We start from the raw sequence: 15,522 nt of genomic DNA on the forward strand, positions 1-15,522 counted from the left end.
CAAGATGCCTAGCTTCAGGGCTTGGATGTCAAAAAAGTGACAACATGGTTATGTGTGGGGGAATAAAAACCTTCTGGGCTCTACGCAGGATGTGGTGCAGAACGGCGAGGATCTGACAGGCGATGAGGGATGGGATGGAGGGGTAAAAGCTCCTGTCAGGCAATGACATCAACAGAGATAAATTGGCTAGAATTGCTTTGGGGATAGGCGACAAGGGGCCATCCGAAGCAAAAGGCCAACAGGCCGAAGGAAATTCTCCCATGTAGCCGCGAACCCGTAAAAAAGTGTGTCACGAGTACTCTTCAGTTACAGGATCCGAGTCAGCCGACAGGCCCAGTTTAGGTGAGTAACAGTGTGGGGTGTCGTATTTATCATGTGCAGAATACACCTTGCCGGGGCTTTTGTCTTTTTGGGGTACTACGCAACAAAACGAACTGGAAGAGGGGTTGGGGGTTACGACGGAGAGATGATGTTGAGTGAGAAAAACCACCTGAACGGCTAAGAGCGAGGGTCCTGGGTTGGGGGGAAATGGGCCCATGACTTTGTTGGCAATTGTCACTCTAAGTAAGCGCTTCCAGGCCGAACAACTGGATGAGAGTCTTTTAGACTCTTTAAGCCAAGACGCAAAGATACGGGTGCGGAGGAAGGGAAAAAAAAAAAAAAAGGAGGAACCAATTCACTCTTGCTGGTCTAGAAAAGAAAAAAAAGAAAGAAAGAAAGAAAAAACCACCTCCGATTGTGAAAATTTGCATTCCGATGGCCTCGGGCCATTGACCGTGGACTTGCAGTGAGATTGTAACTAATTGGCCTCGGTCCATGACCTAGCGCGTTCTGCATGCAAGCCCACCGGCCCTTCGCGCGTGCCAGGCCAGGCCACTTCATATCTATGCCGGCATTGCTCCTTTTAGTGTCTCTGATTTGCGGTTATGGGCGGCCAGTCCAGTGAGAGTACAGCGTTGCATGGCCCTAGCCAGGGGGTCCATTGGGAGAATGGCCGCCCATGGCGTTGTCCTCAATGTCCACCTTCACATGATCCGCGGCAGGTGCTGTCTGTGGTCCTAGGTACCATCAAGAGCCAGCAAACGTGGGCGAGCTGGCCGCTACGCTTGTACCGAACCGACCTAGCCTGAGGAACCTGTGGTAGGCAGCTTGTTGGGGTCTGTCCAACAAGCAGGGGTCGGCTTCTTGCTCACCCTGTCCATTGCCCGCCAGGCCCTTCTCTCCCGCCCTTTTCGCTCAGGTCCACCCCATTCTCGTCGGCCCAGACTGCCCTTCTTCACAGTTGCACTTGCTAATGGGCTTCCCCAAAGGATCCAGCTTCGTCATCTTTGCACAATCCCCAGCCCCGACCACTTCCGTACTGGATGCTGAATATAGCTGGAACTAGTGCCCCCGATGACAAGAGCTGCTACAAACATCTGACCGTTCCCTTTTCTTCTTCTTCGTCCAAGTTCACGAACCCGCGAACCCAAACCTTAAACAGTGATCCAGTCCGGCGTGCGTGCCTCGTTATTTTACATTCCACTGCACATTCGGGCTATCCGTGATCCTGAGCCTGACTGTGGCGACGACTTACATACCATTACATACCACGAAAGCGGCGTCCCACTCCCTTGCCTTGCTCGTTGCGCTTCTTGGACGAACGCTCTCGACTCTCCTTCTCACCACCACCACCACCACCCCTCCCACTCTCACCCACGAACCCTGCCTCCCAATAATACTACTTTCCCCAACAATTACGCTTTCGCCTCCGCACATACTAAAGCGACATACCTCAGGTGCCAAACTCCCCCACCGGTCCTTTCTAGGTTCGAGACGCAGAACCGTATCCCGTCCTGAGAAGCACCCTTCCGTTGATTGCGGTCTCCTGGCTCTGCGTCCTCAGCTTTTGAGTATTCCCAGAACCCGTCACAACGGCGGTGCTCCTCTACAACCATGCAATACGTTCGCAACCTCAGCGCCTCCGTCTCGTCGACATGGAACTCCATCAACCCAGCCACCTTGAGTGGTGCCATTGATGTTATCGTTGTCGAACAGGAAGATGGCACACTCGCATGTTCACCCTTCCACGTCCGGTTCGGGAAGTTCTCTCTTCTGCGGCCTTATGAAAAGAAGGTCGAGTTCAAGGTCAACGGCGTCAAGCAGAACTACTCTATGAAGCTTGGAGAAGAGGGAGAGGCATTCTTCGTGTTCGAGACAAGCGATAACATTCCTAGAGATCTGCAAACGTCGCCGTTGGTCTCCCCGGCATCAAGCCCTCCTTTGAACCCCGAGAACCCTTCCTCGCCTGGACTTGGGGAGCCGGAGCTTTTGGATCTGGATTCCGACACAAGGAAACCTCGCCGTCCTCCTCCTTCAGTTTTCCATAGCACAACAATCCCTCAGGATCATGGTTAGTTCTCTGCCTACCCTTGAAGTCCCCGGTCGTGCCTTGGAATACTAACGGCTGCAGGTATACTTACCCCGTTATCTACATCACCGGACCTCTCTCACGGACGACCGAGATCCGACGACTGGGTTCACCGACCACACAGTGACGATGTACTGCGCAAGTCAGCCCGCGCGAGTGAACGAGAATTCGGCGAAGGTTCTGCCGAGTTCGCCATGTCCGACAGATCACACAGCCCTCCCCCTCTGGCACCAAAGGATGCACTTGAGCGGGCGCTGATGCTCTCCAAGGAACTCTCTGCCAATAACATTCCTACTCATGTCACCGAAAGCGGTGACTTGATGCTTGACATGACTGGCTTCAAGAGCAATGAGGAGGACATTTTCCGCGCTGAAATTATTGCGCGGAAGATCTTGGCTGAAGAGCTCGAAGGCAACTATGACATTGGTTCCCTTTTCGGCATGGATGAGCATGGGAACATCTGGATCTACAGCAGCGAGGAGGCTAAGGAGGCGGCCAAGAAGAAGACTATGGAGGCAGGCTACCGCGGAACATCGGCCGTGGCGGCTGATGCTGCATCTGACCCAGGATACCAGAGCGATGGCAGCGATGTCACGACTACCGCCCCAACCCCGATCCATCGAAGAACCGAGTCAGATGTTGGCGCTTCTGGCATGCAGACTCCTCCCACCACCCCTCCACAATCGACAGCAGGAGACCCGAACCTGAACTACGCCAAGACTCTCCGCTTGACTAGCGACCAGCTCAAGGCCCTGTGCCTGAAGGCTGGCGAGAACACAATGAGTTTTACTGTGAACCGGGCAACATGTCAGGCTAACATGTATCTCTGGAAACACGAGACACCGGTGGTCATCTCGGATATTGACGGTACCATTACAAAGTCGGATGCGTTGGGTCACGTTCTCAACATGATTGGTCGTGATTGGACGCATGCTGGCGTTGCTAAGCTCTACAGCGACATTGTCGCAAACGGGTACAACATCATGTACCTAACTAGTCGATCCGTAGGACAGTCCGATACGACGAGAGCGTATCTGGCTGGCATTCAGCAGGGAGAGTACAGGCTGCCGCGAGGCCCTACCATTCTGTCTCCTGACCGAACTATGGCTGCTCTTCGTCGCGAGGTCTACCTTCGAAAGCCTCACGTCTTCAAGATGGCCACTCTTCGTGACATCCGGCATCTGTATGGCCCCGACAGGACACCTTTCTACGCAGGTTTCGGAAACCGCCTTACGGACCAGATTTCATACAGAACGGTGGACGTCCCCAGAAACCGCATTTTCACCATCAACTCCAACGCCGAGGTGTCGCTTGATCTACTCAGCTTGAACAAGCTCAAGTTGAGTTACATCAACATCAACGAAGTCGTGGACCATTTCTTCCCACCTGTAAGCACCCTGGTCAAGGGTGGCGGAGAAGAATACACGGACTTCAAGTACTGGAGGGACACGCCGTTGGAGTTGGATGAATTTTCAGCTAGCGACTCTGATGATGATGAGCAGGCCGACTTGGAAGAAGAAGAAGATGTGGATGACGATGACGAAGAAATCGGCGATGAGATGGGACAGAGCTACATCTCACGAGGCTCAGTCGACGATTACGCTGACGAGCGCGAAAGCATTCTAAGCGGAAGTGTCGACGGCGACGAACAGCTGACAGCCTCTATTATGGAGGATGAATATGCAGATGACGAAGATGCCGAGGAGGAGGACGACGACGAAGAAGAAGACGACGACGAGGACGGTGACGAAGCGGAGCTCGATAGTGTGCGCGCCCAACGCGAGCGGACTCCTCAGCCCAGAGGCAAGGAAAATACGTCTTCCGTGCCTGGCCAAAAGGTGCTCATGGAAGACGTTGGGGCTGAGTTAATAACTGGGGTAAATCATCTCACCCTTGAAAGAGGTGTGCAGAAATAGTGTGCTAAAAAGGAGGAACAGGCCGCGGTGTATGACCCTAATGTTTCTACAGGTGCGAACTAATCTTGCGTGACGATACTTCTGTACTGTACCGGAGGTTTTTAGAGGAGCGGTTTGGGGAAACATGACCATAGTTGGATTCTGGGGGACAGGCAGGCATTTGATTTGCATAGCGATAGGCGTTTGGATTCGGTACTTGAATCGGTAGTGACTATTCGACGAAAGAGAAAGGACACTACATTATTCGACTCTACGATGATGACCCATGCATAATGTGCAAGCCTGTTGATGCTCTTCTTCCTCTGATCTCTCTTTAAATACTTTCTATCTCTCCTGCTAAGTAGTCGACCCAGCATATTGGACTGCTCATCGTTCTTGAAGGCCAATCCAGGCGGTGCCAGGTGTGCATTCAATAATGCCGAATGGAATACCAGTACCTCCCGCCCTAACACTTAAATAAAAACTAAAATTGAACTCCGTGACGACTCCTTTTTTATCCCCCCCCCCCCCCCCCCCCCCCTTTTCCCGAAAGCCTGGATCGTCGAAATAGTACATACCAATGCCAGGTCAATCAACGCACCTGGCCAATTGGCAGCTTCCTCGGCACCGATGCCCATAGAACGCGCGTCTACCCTTGGGAGAAAAGGTCGACGCTCGGCGTCATCGTGCAGGATTTGGGTGATAGACTGTCTCCCTCCTAGGATGTTCCCCCCATATCCGCGTCTTCGTCCACGTCCTTCCCGAACACATCCTCCATTGTACCACCTTCGACGCCGTCGCCGCCAATATCCTCATCGGCCGTGTTTGCGTTCGTCGACTCCACACCCTCCATGGCACCACCACCACCCGCATTCGCGCCTTCTTCATCCTCGTCCTCGTCCTCATCGATACCACCCTCTTCCCAGACGTCCTTGAGGCCCCAGCTGACACCGCTGAGGACGAATCGCTCACTAGGCAGTCGCAGACCCCACTCGTTCTGCGCGACCTTGGGCAACGCTGTCTTATTACGCTCCCGCGCGAGCTCCTGCAGCCAATCCTTCGACACGCCTCCTGCGCCGCCGCCTCCGCGGAACTGGTAGCCCAGGCGAGCGGAGATGGCGAGCTTGACGGCGTTAGCGCTCACAGCAGCGTCGCCTGAGCCGGGAATGGAAGAAGCCGTGGCACCTGCTGAGGCAGAGGGTTTGGAGCCCGCGTGAGTAGTGTATGGGTCTGCAGAGAGGTAAATTGCGTCGCTAAGAATGCTCGAAGTGTGTCGGTAGGCGAAATCAAGGAGCAGGAGAGGCACTCGAGGCTCGTACGAGGTGACGCCCTGAGAGGTGAGGAGGAGCTCGATCATGCGGGCATCGCGGGGGCGGGGGGCCGTCGCGGCGTTGGGACCGAGGGGATTTGATGAGGATTGTTGCTGCTGCTGTTGCGTATTCTGCTGGTTGCTTGGTGGTTGAGACTGCGCTGGTGTGGATTGCGTTGGTTGGGACTGGGAGGGCGGCTGCGAGCCTGTGGTTGTCGTCGCTGCAGTCGCCTGGGTGTTGTTGACCGTCTGAGAGCCGGAAGCGCCTGAGGAAGAGGGCACGCCGTTCGTTTGCGGGTCGGATGCTTGTGAAGCCATTTTGTCGGCGCTTCTTGACCAGTGGAGTAAGTATGGGCGGATTTAAATTGTTGTTAAGAGATAGTGCGATGGCATCACCTTTCGCGGTCGAGGGGGAGATTGAATGCGAGGTCGACGCGAAGGGTGGGCCCTTCCTGCAAGGTGCGACGACGGAATAGCAAGACCGTTCTCACGCGTAACTTGAATTTGGTGTAAATAGTATATGGTTCGCGAAATGTATGGTAAGTTCGGCTGTTGTAATTGGTTCTTGTGTCGCGGATTAGGTCACTTGTTGGAATAGCTGCCCACAAGGCTCAGGCAGGCGCGTTAATCGTTTCCACTGAAGTTCCGCCAGGTCCATAGCTGCGAATTCTCTTCGGAAGCCTCATTAACCCGTTCCGGCCTTCTTTCGTGCGCACTGACCATAGCTTATTTCACCATGGACAGGGGGCGTTGATGGGCAAATCGGCAGGGCGTGGATTGGATGACCTCCAAAACTTGCATGGAGGGGCAACTGCCCCACCATAACGCCCGCCGATGCAGGACATGCGGAAAGTGGTGGTGTCACACTTGAGGATTTTTACTTTTAGTGGCGGGCCTTTCCTGAATTGAGTCACAGACTTATCTTATAGAGTGACATTCCGTTGCCAATTGATCCAGGCAACTCTTCAACCAACCCTTTTTCGTATCTTAGACTCCCATATCCATTGGCCTTTCCTGTATGTGAGAAACAAACCCCTCACAGGAAAACAGAAAGCCGCGCCACCATGGAAACGACACTACCCTTCCCCTTCCTTATCAGCGTGGCCGTCCCGCCCGGTCTGGCGAAGCTGGATGGCCTCGACCGTGAACAGGTCTCGGTACTTGGCGCTCCCTTCTTTGAGGCCAACGACCAGACCCTGGAAAAGTTCCATCGCTTTCTGAAGCAGCACAACGCAGAGTTCCGAGGCTACTTTGACGTCACGGGCATCACGTCGAAGGACGACGTCGTCTCCCTGCTCGATGCCGGTGCCCGCATGGTTTTCGTTGCGCCCGAGGACCTGTCTCAGTACGAGGAATTCGGATCCCGGGTGGGCTCTGTCCTCAAGACGGCCGACGTCACCACCACGGCTGCTTCCAAGCATGCCGTACTTGTCAATGACTTCGACTCAACCAAGTGCGACCTGGGCTCATTCATTGAGCGCTGCAAGGCGGAGAAGCTGCCTAACCTCTTTATCAAGCCGATCCCGGAGACTAACCTTGAGCACTTTGTCGACATTGCCAAGCAGTGCAACGCAATCCCCATCCTGCCTTCCGACGGCCTGACTGCTTCTAAGGAGGAAGCCAAGAAGCTTTCCCTTAGCAAGCTCATTTCTTCGTTCTGGAAGTCGGACCGCCCGGACGGCCTTATCCCCACTGTCGTGTGCGATGAGTCTGGCACTGCTTTGGGGTTGGCATACAGCAGCGCCGAGAGCGTTGGTGAGGCCGTCCGCACTCGCACCGGCATCTACCAGAGCCGCAAGCGCGGCCTCTGGGTTAAGGGTGCCACCTCTGGCGATACTCAGGAGCTCGTACGCATCGGTCTTGACTGTGACAACGACACGCTCAAGTTTGTCGTCAAGCAGACCGGCCGCTTCTGCCACTTGGACCAGCACGGCTGCTTCGGTGACCTGACTGGTATCCCCCGTCTCGAGCAGACCCTTCAGTCACGCAAGAAGTCCGCCCCTGCAGGCTCGTACACTGCACGTCTCTTCTCTGATGAGAAACTTCTTCGCGCCAAGATCATGGAGGAAGCCGAGGAGCTCTGCGATGCCAAGACCCAAGAAGAAATTGCCTTCGAAGCTGCTGACCTGATTTACTTTGCCCTCGCCAAGGCTGTCAGCGCCGGTGTTAGCCTGGCTGACATCGAGAGGAATCTTGACGCCAAGGCGTTCAAGGTTAAGAGGAGGACCGGTGACGCCAAGGGCAAGTGGGCGGAGAAGGAGGGCATCAAGACTACTCCTGCTCCCGCAGCGGCACCTGCACCGGCACCTGCAGCCAAGGAGGAGGAGTCTGACAGGATAACGATGCGCAGATACGACCTTGCAAAGTCTTCACCTGCTGAGATCGACGACGTCCTGAGGCGCCCTTCACAAAAGTCTCCCGACGCCATCTTGAACATCGTCAAGCCCATCATTGACGAGGTTCGGAAAGGAGGCGACAAGGCCGTCCTGTCCTACACTCACAGGTTTGAGAAGGCTACTTCTCTGACTTCCCCCGTACTCAAGGCTCCCTTCCCCAAGGAGGCTATGCAGTTGTCACCAGAGTCCATCAAAGCCATTGATATTTCGTTCGAGAACATCCGCAAGTTCCATGCTGCCCAAAAAGAAGACAAGCCCTTGAAGGTTGAAACCATGCCCGGTGTTGTCTGCAGCCGCTTTTCTCGACCTATTGAGAGAGTCGGTCTTTACGTCCCTGGTGGTACTGCTGTTCTTCCCAGCACTGCTTTGATGCTGGGTGTTCCTGCCATGGTCGCCGGCTGCCAAAAGATTGTTTTCGCATCCCCGCCACGTGCTGATGGCAGCCTTACTCCCGAGATTGTCTACGTTGCCCACAAGGTCGGCGCTGAGAGTATTGTTCTTGCTGGTGGTGCCCAGGCCGTCGCCGCCATGGCGTACGGTACTGAGAGCATCACCAAGGTCGACAAGATTCTTGGCCCCGGAAACCAGTTTGTCACCGCCGCCAAGATGTTCGTCAGTAACGACACCAACGCTGGTGTAAGCATTGACATGCCCGCCGGCCCCTCTGAGGTTCTTGTCATCGCCGACAAGGACGCCAACCCAGCTTTCGTCGCCTCCGACCTTCTCTCCCAGGCTGAACACGGTGTCGACAGTCAGGTCGTGTTGATTGCCATTGACCTGAACGAAGCGCAACTACAGGCCATCGAGGACGAACTTCACGAGCAGGCCATGGCCCTGCCGCGTGTTGATATTGTCCGAGGATCCATCGCCCACTCTGTTACCATCCAAGTCAAGACTGTTGAGGAGGCCATGCGCATCAGCAACGACTACGCGCCTGAACACTTGATTCTTCAGCTCAAGGATGCGGAGAAGGTGACTGAGCAGGTTATGAACGCCGGCAGTGTTTTTATTGGCGAGTGGACGCCTGAGAGCGTGGGTGACTACTCCGCTGGTGTGAACCACTCTCTGCGTAAGTCTCCGTCCCACATGATACAGTTAAAGGTCTATTTATTAACTAGATAATTTAGCCACTTATGGATACGCCAAGCAGTACTCTGGAGTCAACCTTGCCTCCTTCGTCAAGCACATTACCAGCTCCAACCTGACGGCTGAGGGTCTGCGCAACGTCGGTGATGCGGTCATGCAGCTCGCCAAGACCGAGGCTTTGGAGGCTCACCGCAGAGCTGTGGAGATTCGCATTGAGTACATGAACCGCAAGTAGCTATGGATCTGTTGATCAACGATTTAAAAAGGTAAAAGGTTGGGTAGGGGTCCAATATGACGTTATGTAGTTATACCAGAAAAGCTCTTGGATATAAAGAAAATATTTCATGAATTGGTCAGATGACGAAGTGATCCGTGTGCGTGGTGTGTGGCATTCCTACTGGTATTGAGTCTCTCCAAACGCAATTGTCAATTTCCGTGGTTAGGGAGATAAGCCATGCGATCTCTCAGCTCATTCGATACACCTGAGTATTTATTTTCCTGTACAAGGCCGCCGAGAAGAGAATTTCAAGCTGGTCTTGAAGGCCCGAAACTGAATGACAATGGAGTTGACATGAATGAAGGGAGAGGTGGTGTCACATGGATCGTCCCAAAGGGTATTCGAGGGAATGTTTCTTAAAATCAATCGTATTATCTATCAAGCTTTTGATCACGACATCAACTGAGCTTCAGGTGTGTCGGTCAACACACGTCTTAACTTAGTTGTTTGATAATTGTTGCGTCCAGATACACCTGCTGAGTAGGTCATCGGGAACAAAGTGGAATTAGGCCGTCAAGGTGCTAAGCTGGCGAATGTCACAGACATATGAACAAGGGAAGTCTTTATGATACACTAGCCTGTAACGGTATCTCATACACTCTATACCCTAATCTCCTCAAAATCACAACCCCTCTCCCCAATTTAGTACTTGGGCTTCATAGTGGCCCTGAGTCTGGAGTAGTCGAAGAGACCCTCAATCTGTCCGACGGCGCTGATGGCAATGTCCTGGTCCCAAAGCTTCCTGCTGGCGAAGTCCATAACATCCTTCTCGGTGATGGCATCGATGGTGCGCTCGATCTCGGCGGGGCTGGCGCGGCGGCCGGTGGTGACCAGCTGGCGGCCAATGTCCTCAGCGATGGCAGTGGTGCCGTCAAGGGAGAGGAGGATGGAAGCCTTAAGCTGGGCCTTGGCGCGCTCGGTCTCAGCCTCGCTGACGTTGCGGCTCAGACGCATCCACTCGCGCTGGGCGAAGTAGACAAGGTCGTCAATACGGTCGGCCTTGTCGGTGACAAGGTAGATACCCCAGAGACTGCGAGAGGTCAGTACGCATTTAATACAGGAGTTACTGATGGCAACTTACCCGGTGTCGCTGTAGCTGGTGGAGAAGCTCATGAAGCTGTTGGCAAGGTCGTGCTTGTGGACGAAGCCGCTGAGCTTGCTGCCCTGGTGGGGAGCGTTGCCAATGGCCTTGTCGTAGTTGCCGACGATGGCCTGGGCAACAAGGGCGGTGTAGTAGTCCTCGCTGTTCCAGCTAACACCCTCAACGGCGATGGCGATGTTGGCGGTGGGCATGTTGTCGTCGCGAACACGAACATCGGAGCCGATGAAGTCGGCCTTCTGCTTAGAAAGCAGGTAGGCCTGGGTCTGGGGGCCGGTGGAGGGAAGACCGTTGAAGTTCTTCTCGGCGAGCTCAACGAGCTTCTCGTGGGGGATGCCGCCAGCGCCGACAAGGACCATGCGGTCAGCGGTGTAGTTGCTCTTGATGTAGTTGACGAGCTCGGTGCGGGTGATGTCGCGGATGTTCTCACGGGGGCCGAGGATGGTACGGCCAAGGGGCTGGTGCTGGAAGGCAGTGGCGTGAAGGTGGTCGAAGACGACCTCCTCCATCTGCTTCTCGACCTCCTCGGACTCGCGAAGGATGACGTCGCGCTCGCGCTCAATGGCAGACTCCTCGAGCTTGGAGTTCTGGAGAATATCGGCGAGGATGTCAACGCACTGGGGAACGTCGGAGTTGAAGGCCTTGGCAAAGTAGACGGTGTTCTCGCGCTGTGCCAATGTCAATAAGGATTTTTTGATGGATTCGGTCGGGAGGAACGAACCGAGGTGTAGGCGTTCAGGTGGCCACCCATGTTCTCGATCTCGAGCTCGAGCTGCTGCTGCGTCCGGTTCGCGGTGCCCTAAAATTCTGTTCAGCGAGGGTTGGTCATCGCATTGGCGGCGCGTCGATTGCCTACCTTGAAGGCAAGGTGCTCGAGGAAGTGGGCGGTGCCATTGGTCTCGTCGGTCTCAGCCCTTGAGCCGGCGTCAATCCAAACACCGACGGTCGAGGTCTGGGCGAAGGGGGAGTAATCGGTAGCGACCTAGTAGCAGACGTCAGAATCGATTGACAAGAGGCGCATCGAAGTCAATTGAGCGGCAGGGAGGATGGCGGATGTGATGGAGAGCGTACCGTCAGTCCATTCTTCAACGTCGTCGTCTGAGTCTTGCCGAAGGGGGTGCTGGCAGGCGTGGCGAAGCCCCGGGTGATAGGGCTCGCTCTGGAAAGAGCTGCCCGGCTTCGCAGCCCCTGCGAGAGGTTCAAAGCTAGTCTCCGGGACGCCATGGCGGAGTTGTGGAGGATAGGGAGTAGTATGAGGTGTTTGTGAAATCTTTCGATGAGGTTTCGGCTCAGAATTCAGAAAGCTTTCTGGAGCCGTGGGTGCCTTGGATGCGAGGCGCCCATAAATTTGGCCCCGAATTGTTCCGGCCGTGGCCAATCAGAGCATGTTTAATTCCAACTATGAGATGGGGCGGTACGTACCCGTGTCGCTGCATCTGGCATCATCCGAGATCCGTTCACGAGCAACTCATTCAATCAATTATTTCATCACTCATCCATGTTCTATGCAACTGCAATTCTTCGCCATGGCCGCGAATCGGGCATGTCGGCTTTCCTTCTGGTTATTTTCACTTCTTGTATAGGTTATTCAACCCTTCCGTACTTTTTGATCGCCCCTGGATGAGACTTTGCCTCCGTTGCCCGGCATCATCTGTCTGGTATTTTTCACCGGCTGCAGATGCCAATTGGCCAATTAAGCGGATCCTGCCCGTGCCCAGGCGACCGCCGCTGTTGCGTCAGTAGAGGAAGTTCCATTCGTGCAGCTGAGACTCAATTCGGCTGTTAGTGCAGCAGGTCAGAAGACTGCTTTTTGACTTCGTCTGTGGATGTTTCCCATCCTTCTGCATCGGTGCCAAACTGTGTCACAGCTCCTCAACTTGAGCAGTTGGCCCGAATCCCCTCACTTATCTGGCCATCGATTGAAAGCATCCCGTATTTCCCACTCCTAACTCCTCGTGACTTTGTTATTGACTTGCATGACATCAAGATGCCATCAGACAATTATAACTTTGCCGACGTCTTCCAAGCTGTCTTCATCTCAAAGCAGAAGCCGGCTCCTAAACCCATCGCCGACATGATGAAGGCTATAATTCAGAGTTACCCTCCCTTGGGCCAGTTTACACAGACCCCGAATGGACAACTTTCCGTGACGGCTGTTCTCGAGGTACCCGCTTCCCGTGCCGACGAGCCCTGGCAAGTTGCATTATGGCAATCAAGCGATGGCAGCGAATGGGCTGAAATCGCCCTATCCCGCCTTTCGGATGGTGATGGTCCGACAACTCTGCAGACGGTGCCAGACCACGTCCGACGATTCTTCTTTTCTGCTTCCGTCGCCTTCAATAAGACGTTTCAGTTTACTCTGAAATTCCGACATGCGGAGAGCGACCCATGGCGGTGGACTCGTGATGAGCTCGGAATTGGTGACGGTACTGTCGTTGTGAGCATGAAGCCAGTTCTCCAGAGTGTCTCGGAGCGCCTGGAAGACATTGTAGCGGGTCTCAACCCTGCTTGGAACGTGAAGGCGTTGATGAGCCAATGTCCCGGCACTCGATTGTGGTCTTTGGAAACTGGAGTGAGCGGTGTTGATGGCGATGAGTCCAAAATTGCTGATATTTCGTTGGGCGTGCCTTGGGGAGGCTTCCAGAGGTAAGCCTACGGTTGCCATCCGCTCATCGCCCAAAGAGCCACACATGATATAATTTTCCATGGTCAATATATGTCCAAATTTGAGCACTAACGAAAGCAGGTGGTTCGCTCTTGTTCGCATATGGACCCCCTGGTTGGCCCCACGGCATGGGCAAGCAACATTTCATCTTGATAAAGATGCTGTGCTTTGCTCCTTCTTAAGCCCCGAGGGCAAGCATCTTGTTCTCCTTGCTGTAAGCGGGGTGAACAATGTTCTTTCCGTTTTCCGTCACAACGACTCCGGACAGGTCTCCGTTCATGTTCGTCCGCAACTGTCCAGCAAACCAGCAAGGGTTTTCACTAACATTCCCTAGGCGCGCAACGACGGCACTGCGTCGGAGAACGCAAGAGTTCTTGCAGCTATTGGTGACAATTTCGAGAGTGCAAACGCTGCTGTGATGTATCAAGCTAGAAACTATGTCATTACAGAGAAGAAGGCAAGCAACGAACTGCAAGTCGAGATGAAGGCTATTGAAGAAGGAGTCAAACCAGAGTGGATGGAGAACTGGTACGACGGGCTTGGTTTCTGTGAGTGGTTTCCATTCTTATGAAGGTAAGGCGATCGCTGACAGAATGGATTAGGCACTTGGAATGCTCTTGGACAGCGCCTTACTGACGAAAAGATTTTTGATGCTGTGGACAAGCTGGCGGAGAGCAACATCAAAGTTACCAGTCTCATCATCGATGACAACTGGCAGACCATTGACTATAAAGGGCATGGCCAGTTCCAGCACGGATGGTGTGAGTTTGAAGCGGAGCCTAAAGCTTTCCCCAAGGGCCTAAAGGCGACCGTTGCACACATTCGGGAGAAGCACCCACATATTCAACACATTGCAGTGTGGCATGCTCTGTTAGGTGAGTAATATATAAGATGCATGCTAGCATACAAGTTAGGAAACTAACAGGCTAGGCTACTGGGCGGGTATCTCACCCGATGGTAAGATTGCCAAGGAGTACAAGACAATTGAAGTCATACGAGAAGATGCCGAACGACGAAATCTACCCCTGGGTGGTAAAATGACTGTAGTAGCTAAGGAGGATGTCGATAAGTTTTACAACGACTTTTACAAGTTCCTTGTCGACTGCGGCATCGACGGTGTCAAAACCGATGCCCAGTTCATGATGGACACGTGGGTCTCGGCCCGCGCGCGTCGTGAGCTCATCGACGCCTACCTCGACGCCTGGACGATATCTTCCCTCCGCAACTTCAGCATCAAGGCAATCTCGTGCATGTCTCAAACTCCACAGATCCTCTTCTACAACCAGCTTCCCCGCAACAAGCCCGCGATTCTTTGCCGCAACTCGGATGACTTCTTCCCCGAAATTCCTGCCTCACATCCATGGCACGTCTGGACTAACGCCCACAACAGCTTGCTTACGCAACACCTCAACATTTTGCCCGACTGGGACATGTTCCAAACTGTACACGACTACTCTGGTTTCCACGCTGCGGCGCGTTGTGTCAGTGGTGGGCCGATCTACATCACAGATGTCCCCGGGCAGCACAACCTAGATCTTATCAAGCAGATGACGGGTTTAACCATTCGTGGGAAGACGGTTATTTTCCGCCCCAGCGTTCTGGGGAAGACCATCGAAGCATACACGGGGTACGATGACGACAGTTTGTTGAAAATTGGCTGCTACCATGGCGCTGCCGTTACCGGCACCCCGATCCTCGGCGTATTCAACATCTCGGCCAGGCCTCTGACGGAGATCGTCCCCGTCACCTCCTTTTCCGGTGTCTTGCGCTCAATGCGCTACGTCGTTCGTGCTCATACATCCGGCAAGATTAGCTTGCCGGTTTCTCCGGGCTCGCCTGCTGCTTCGTTATCGGTTGCCTTGGACGTACGGGGATATGAGATCTTCACAGCGTACCCGCTATCTAGCTTCGACAGTGACACCAAAGGCAAGGTTTGGACTGCCAATCTGGGATTGATAGGAAAGATGACTGGCGCGGCGGCCATCGTTAACAGTGATTTCTTACTGCGACATGACGGCAAGATCGAGCTCAAGACTCGTCTTAAAGCATTGGGCGTCCTTGGTAAGTTCCTTTAGGCCTGAAATGAACTGGCTGCATACCTAACATGGACAGGACTGTACATTTCCAAATTGCCCGAACTGACGATCGATGACGACTTCCTCGTCACCATCCAAAACCAAGTGATTCCGGTACATACGGTATCGATCAGCAAGAGCAATGACACGGTGCTGGAGATCGATATCGAAAAGGCTTGGCAGGAGTTGGGGCTGCATCCTGGCTGGAGCAACGAGGTTGAGATAACCGTAACTTTTGCAATCGACCACGAGCAGGGTGAGGACTGATAGGTAGCGTAGTCTACACTTGAAGAAACGGAGATGGCATGTT

General features: G+C 53.9%; 5 protein-coding genes across 5 annotated transcripts; 3 read left to right on the forward strand and 2 right to left on the reverse strand.

Moving 5' to 3' along the window:
• Positions 1-1,935: 1,935 nt before the first annotated feature.
• On the forward strand, positions 1,936-4,326 carry CTRU02_209855 (nuclear elongation and deformation protein 1; the record flags this gene model as incomplete). Its single annotated transcript, XM_036720672.1, has 2 exons — positions 1,936-2,392; positions 2,453-4,326. The coding sequence occupies 2 exons, from the start codon at positions 1,936-1,938 to the stop codon at positions 4,324-4,326; spliced, it is 2,331 nt and encodes a 776-aa protein (XP_036587512.1).
• Positions 4,327-5,023: 697 nt separating this feature from the next.
• CTRU02_209856 (transcription initiation factor TFIID subunit 9) lies at positions 5,024-5,932 on the reverse strand (the record flags this gene model as incomplete). The annotated part of the gene is made up of 1 exon (XM_036720673.1): positions 5,024-5,932. One exon carries the CDS (start codon positions 5,930-5,932, stop codon positions 5,024-5,026), a length of 909 nt encoding a protein of 302 aa, XP_036587513.1.
• A 746-nt stretch (positions 5,933-6,678) lies between these two features.
• CTRU02_209857 (histidinol dehydrogenase) lies at positions 6,679-9,331 on the forward strand (the record flags this gene model as incomplete). Its single annotated transcript, XM_036720674.1, has 2 exons — positions 6,679-9,079; positions 9,138-9,331. 2 exons carry the CDS (start codon positions 6,679-6,681, stop codon positions 9,329-9,331), a joined length of 2,595 nt encoding a protein of 864 aa, XP_036587514.1.
• Positions 9,332-10,015: 684 nt separating this feature from the next.
• Positions 10,016-11,696, reverse strand: CTRU02_209858 (Mitochondrial-processing peptidase subunit beta; the record flags this gene model as incomplete). The annotated part of the gene is made up of 5 exons (XM_036720675.1): positions 10,016-10,403; positions 10,455-11,140; positions 11,194-11,271; positions 11,329-11,454; positions 11,544-11,696. 5 exons carry the CDS (start codon positions 11,694-11,696, stop codon positions 10,016-10,018), a joined length of 1,431 nt encoding a protein of 476 aa, XP_036587515.1.
• Positions 11,697-12,459: 763 nt separating this feature from the next.
• CTRU02_209859 (raffinose synthase sip1) lies at positions 12,460-15,479 on the forward strand (the record flags this gene model as incomplete). Its single annotated transcript, XM_036720676.1, has 6 exons — positions 12,460-13,118; positions 13,219-13,417; positions 13,472-13,685; positions 13,740-14,012; positions 14,068-15,198; positions 15,250-15,479. The coding sequence occupies 6 exons, from the start codon at positions 12,460-12,462 to the stop codon at positions 15,477-15,479; spliced, it is 2,706 nt and encodes a 901-aa protein (XP_036587516.1).
• Positions 15,480-15,522: the final 43 nt, after the last annotated feature.

Source organism: Colletotrichum truncatum (genome assembly GCF_014235925.2).
Source record: "Colletotrichum truncatum strain CMES1059 chromosome Unknown Contig_0006, whole genome shotgun sequence".
Lineage (NCBI taxonomy): Eukaryota > Fungi > Ascomycota > Sordariomycetes > Glomerellales > Glomerellaceae > Colletotrichum > Colletotrichum truncatum.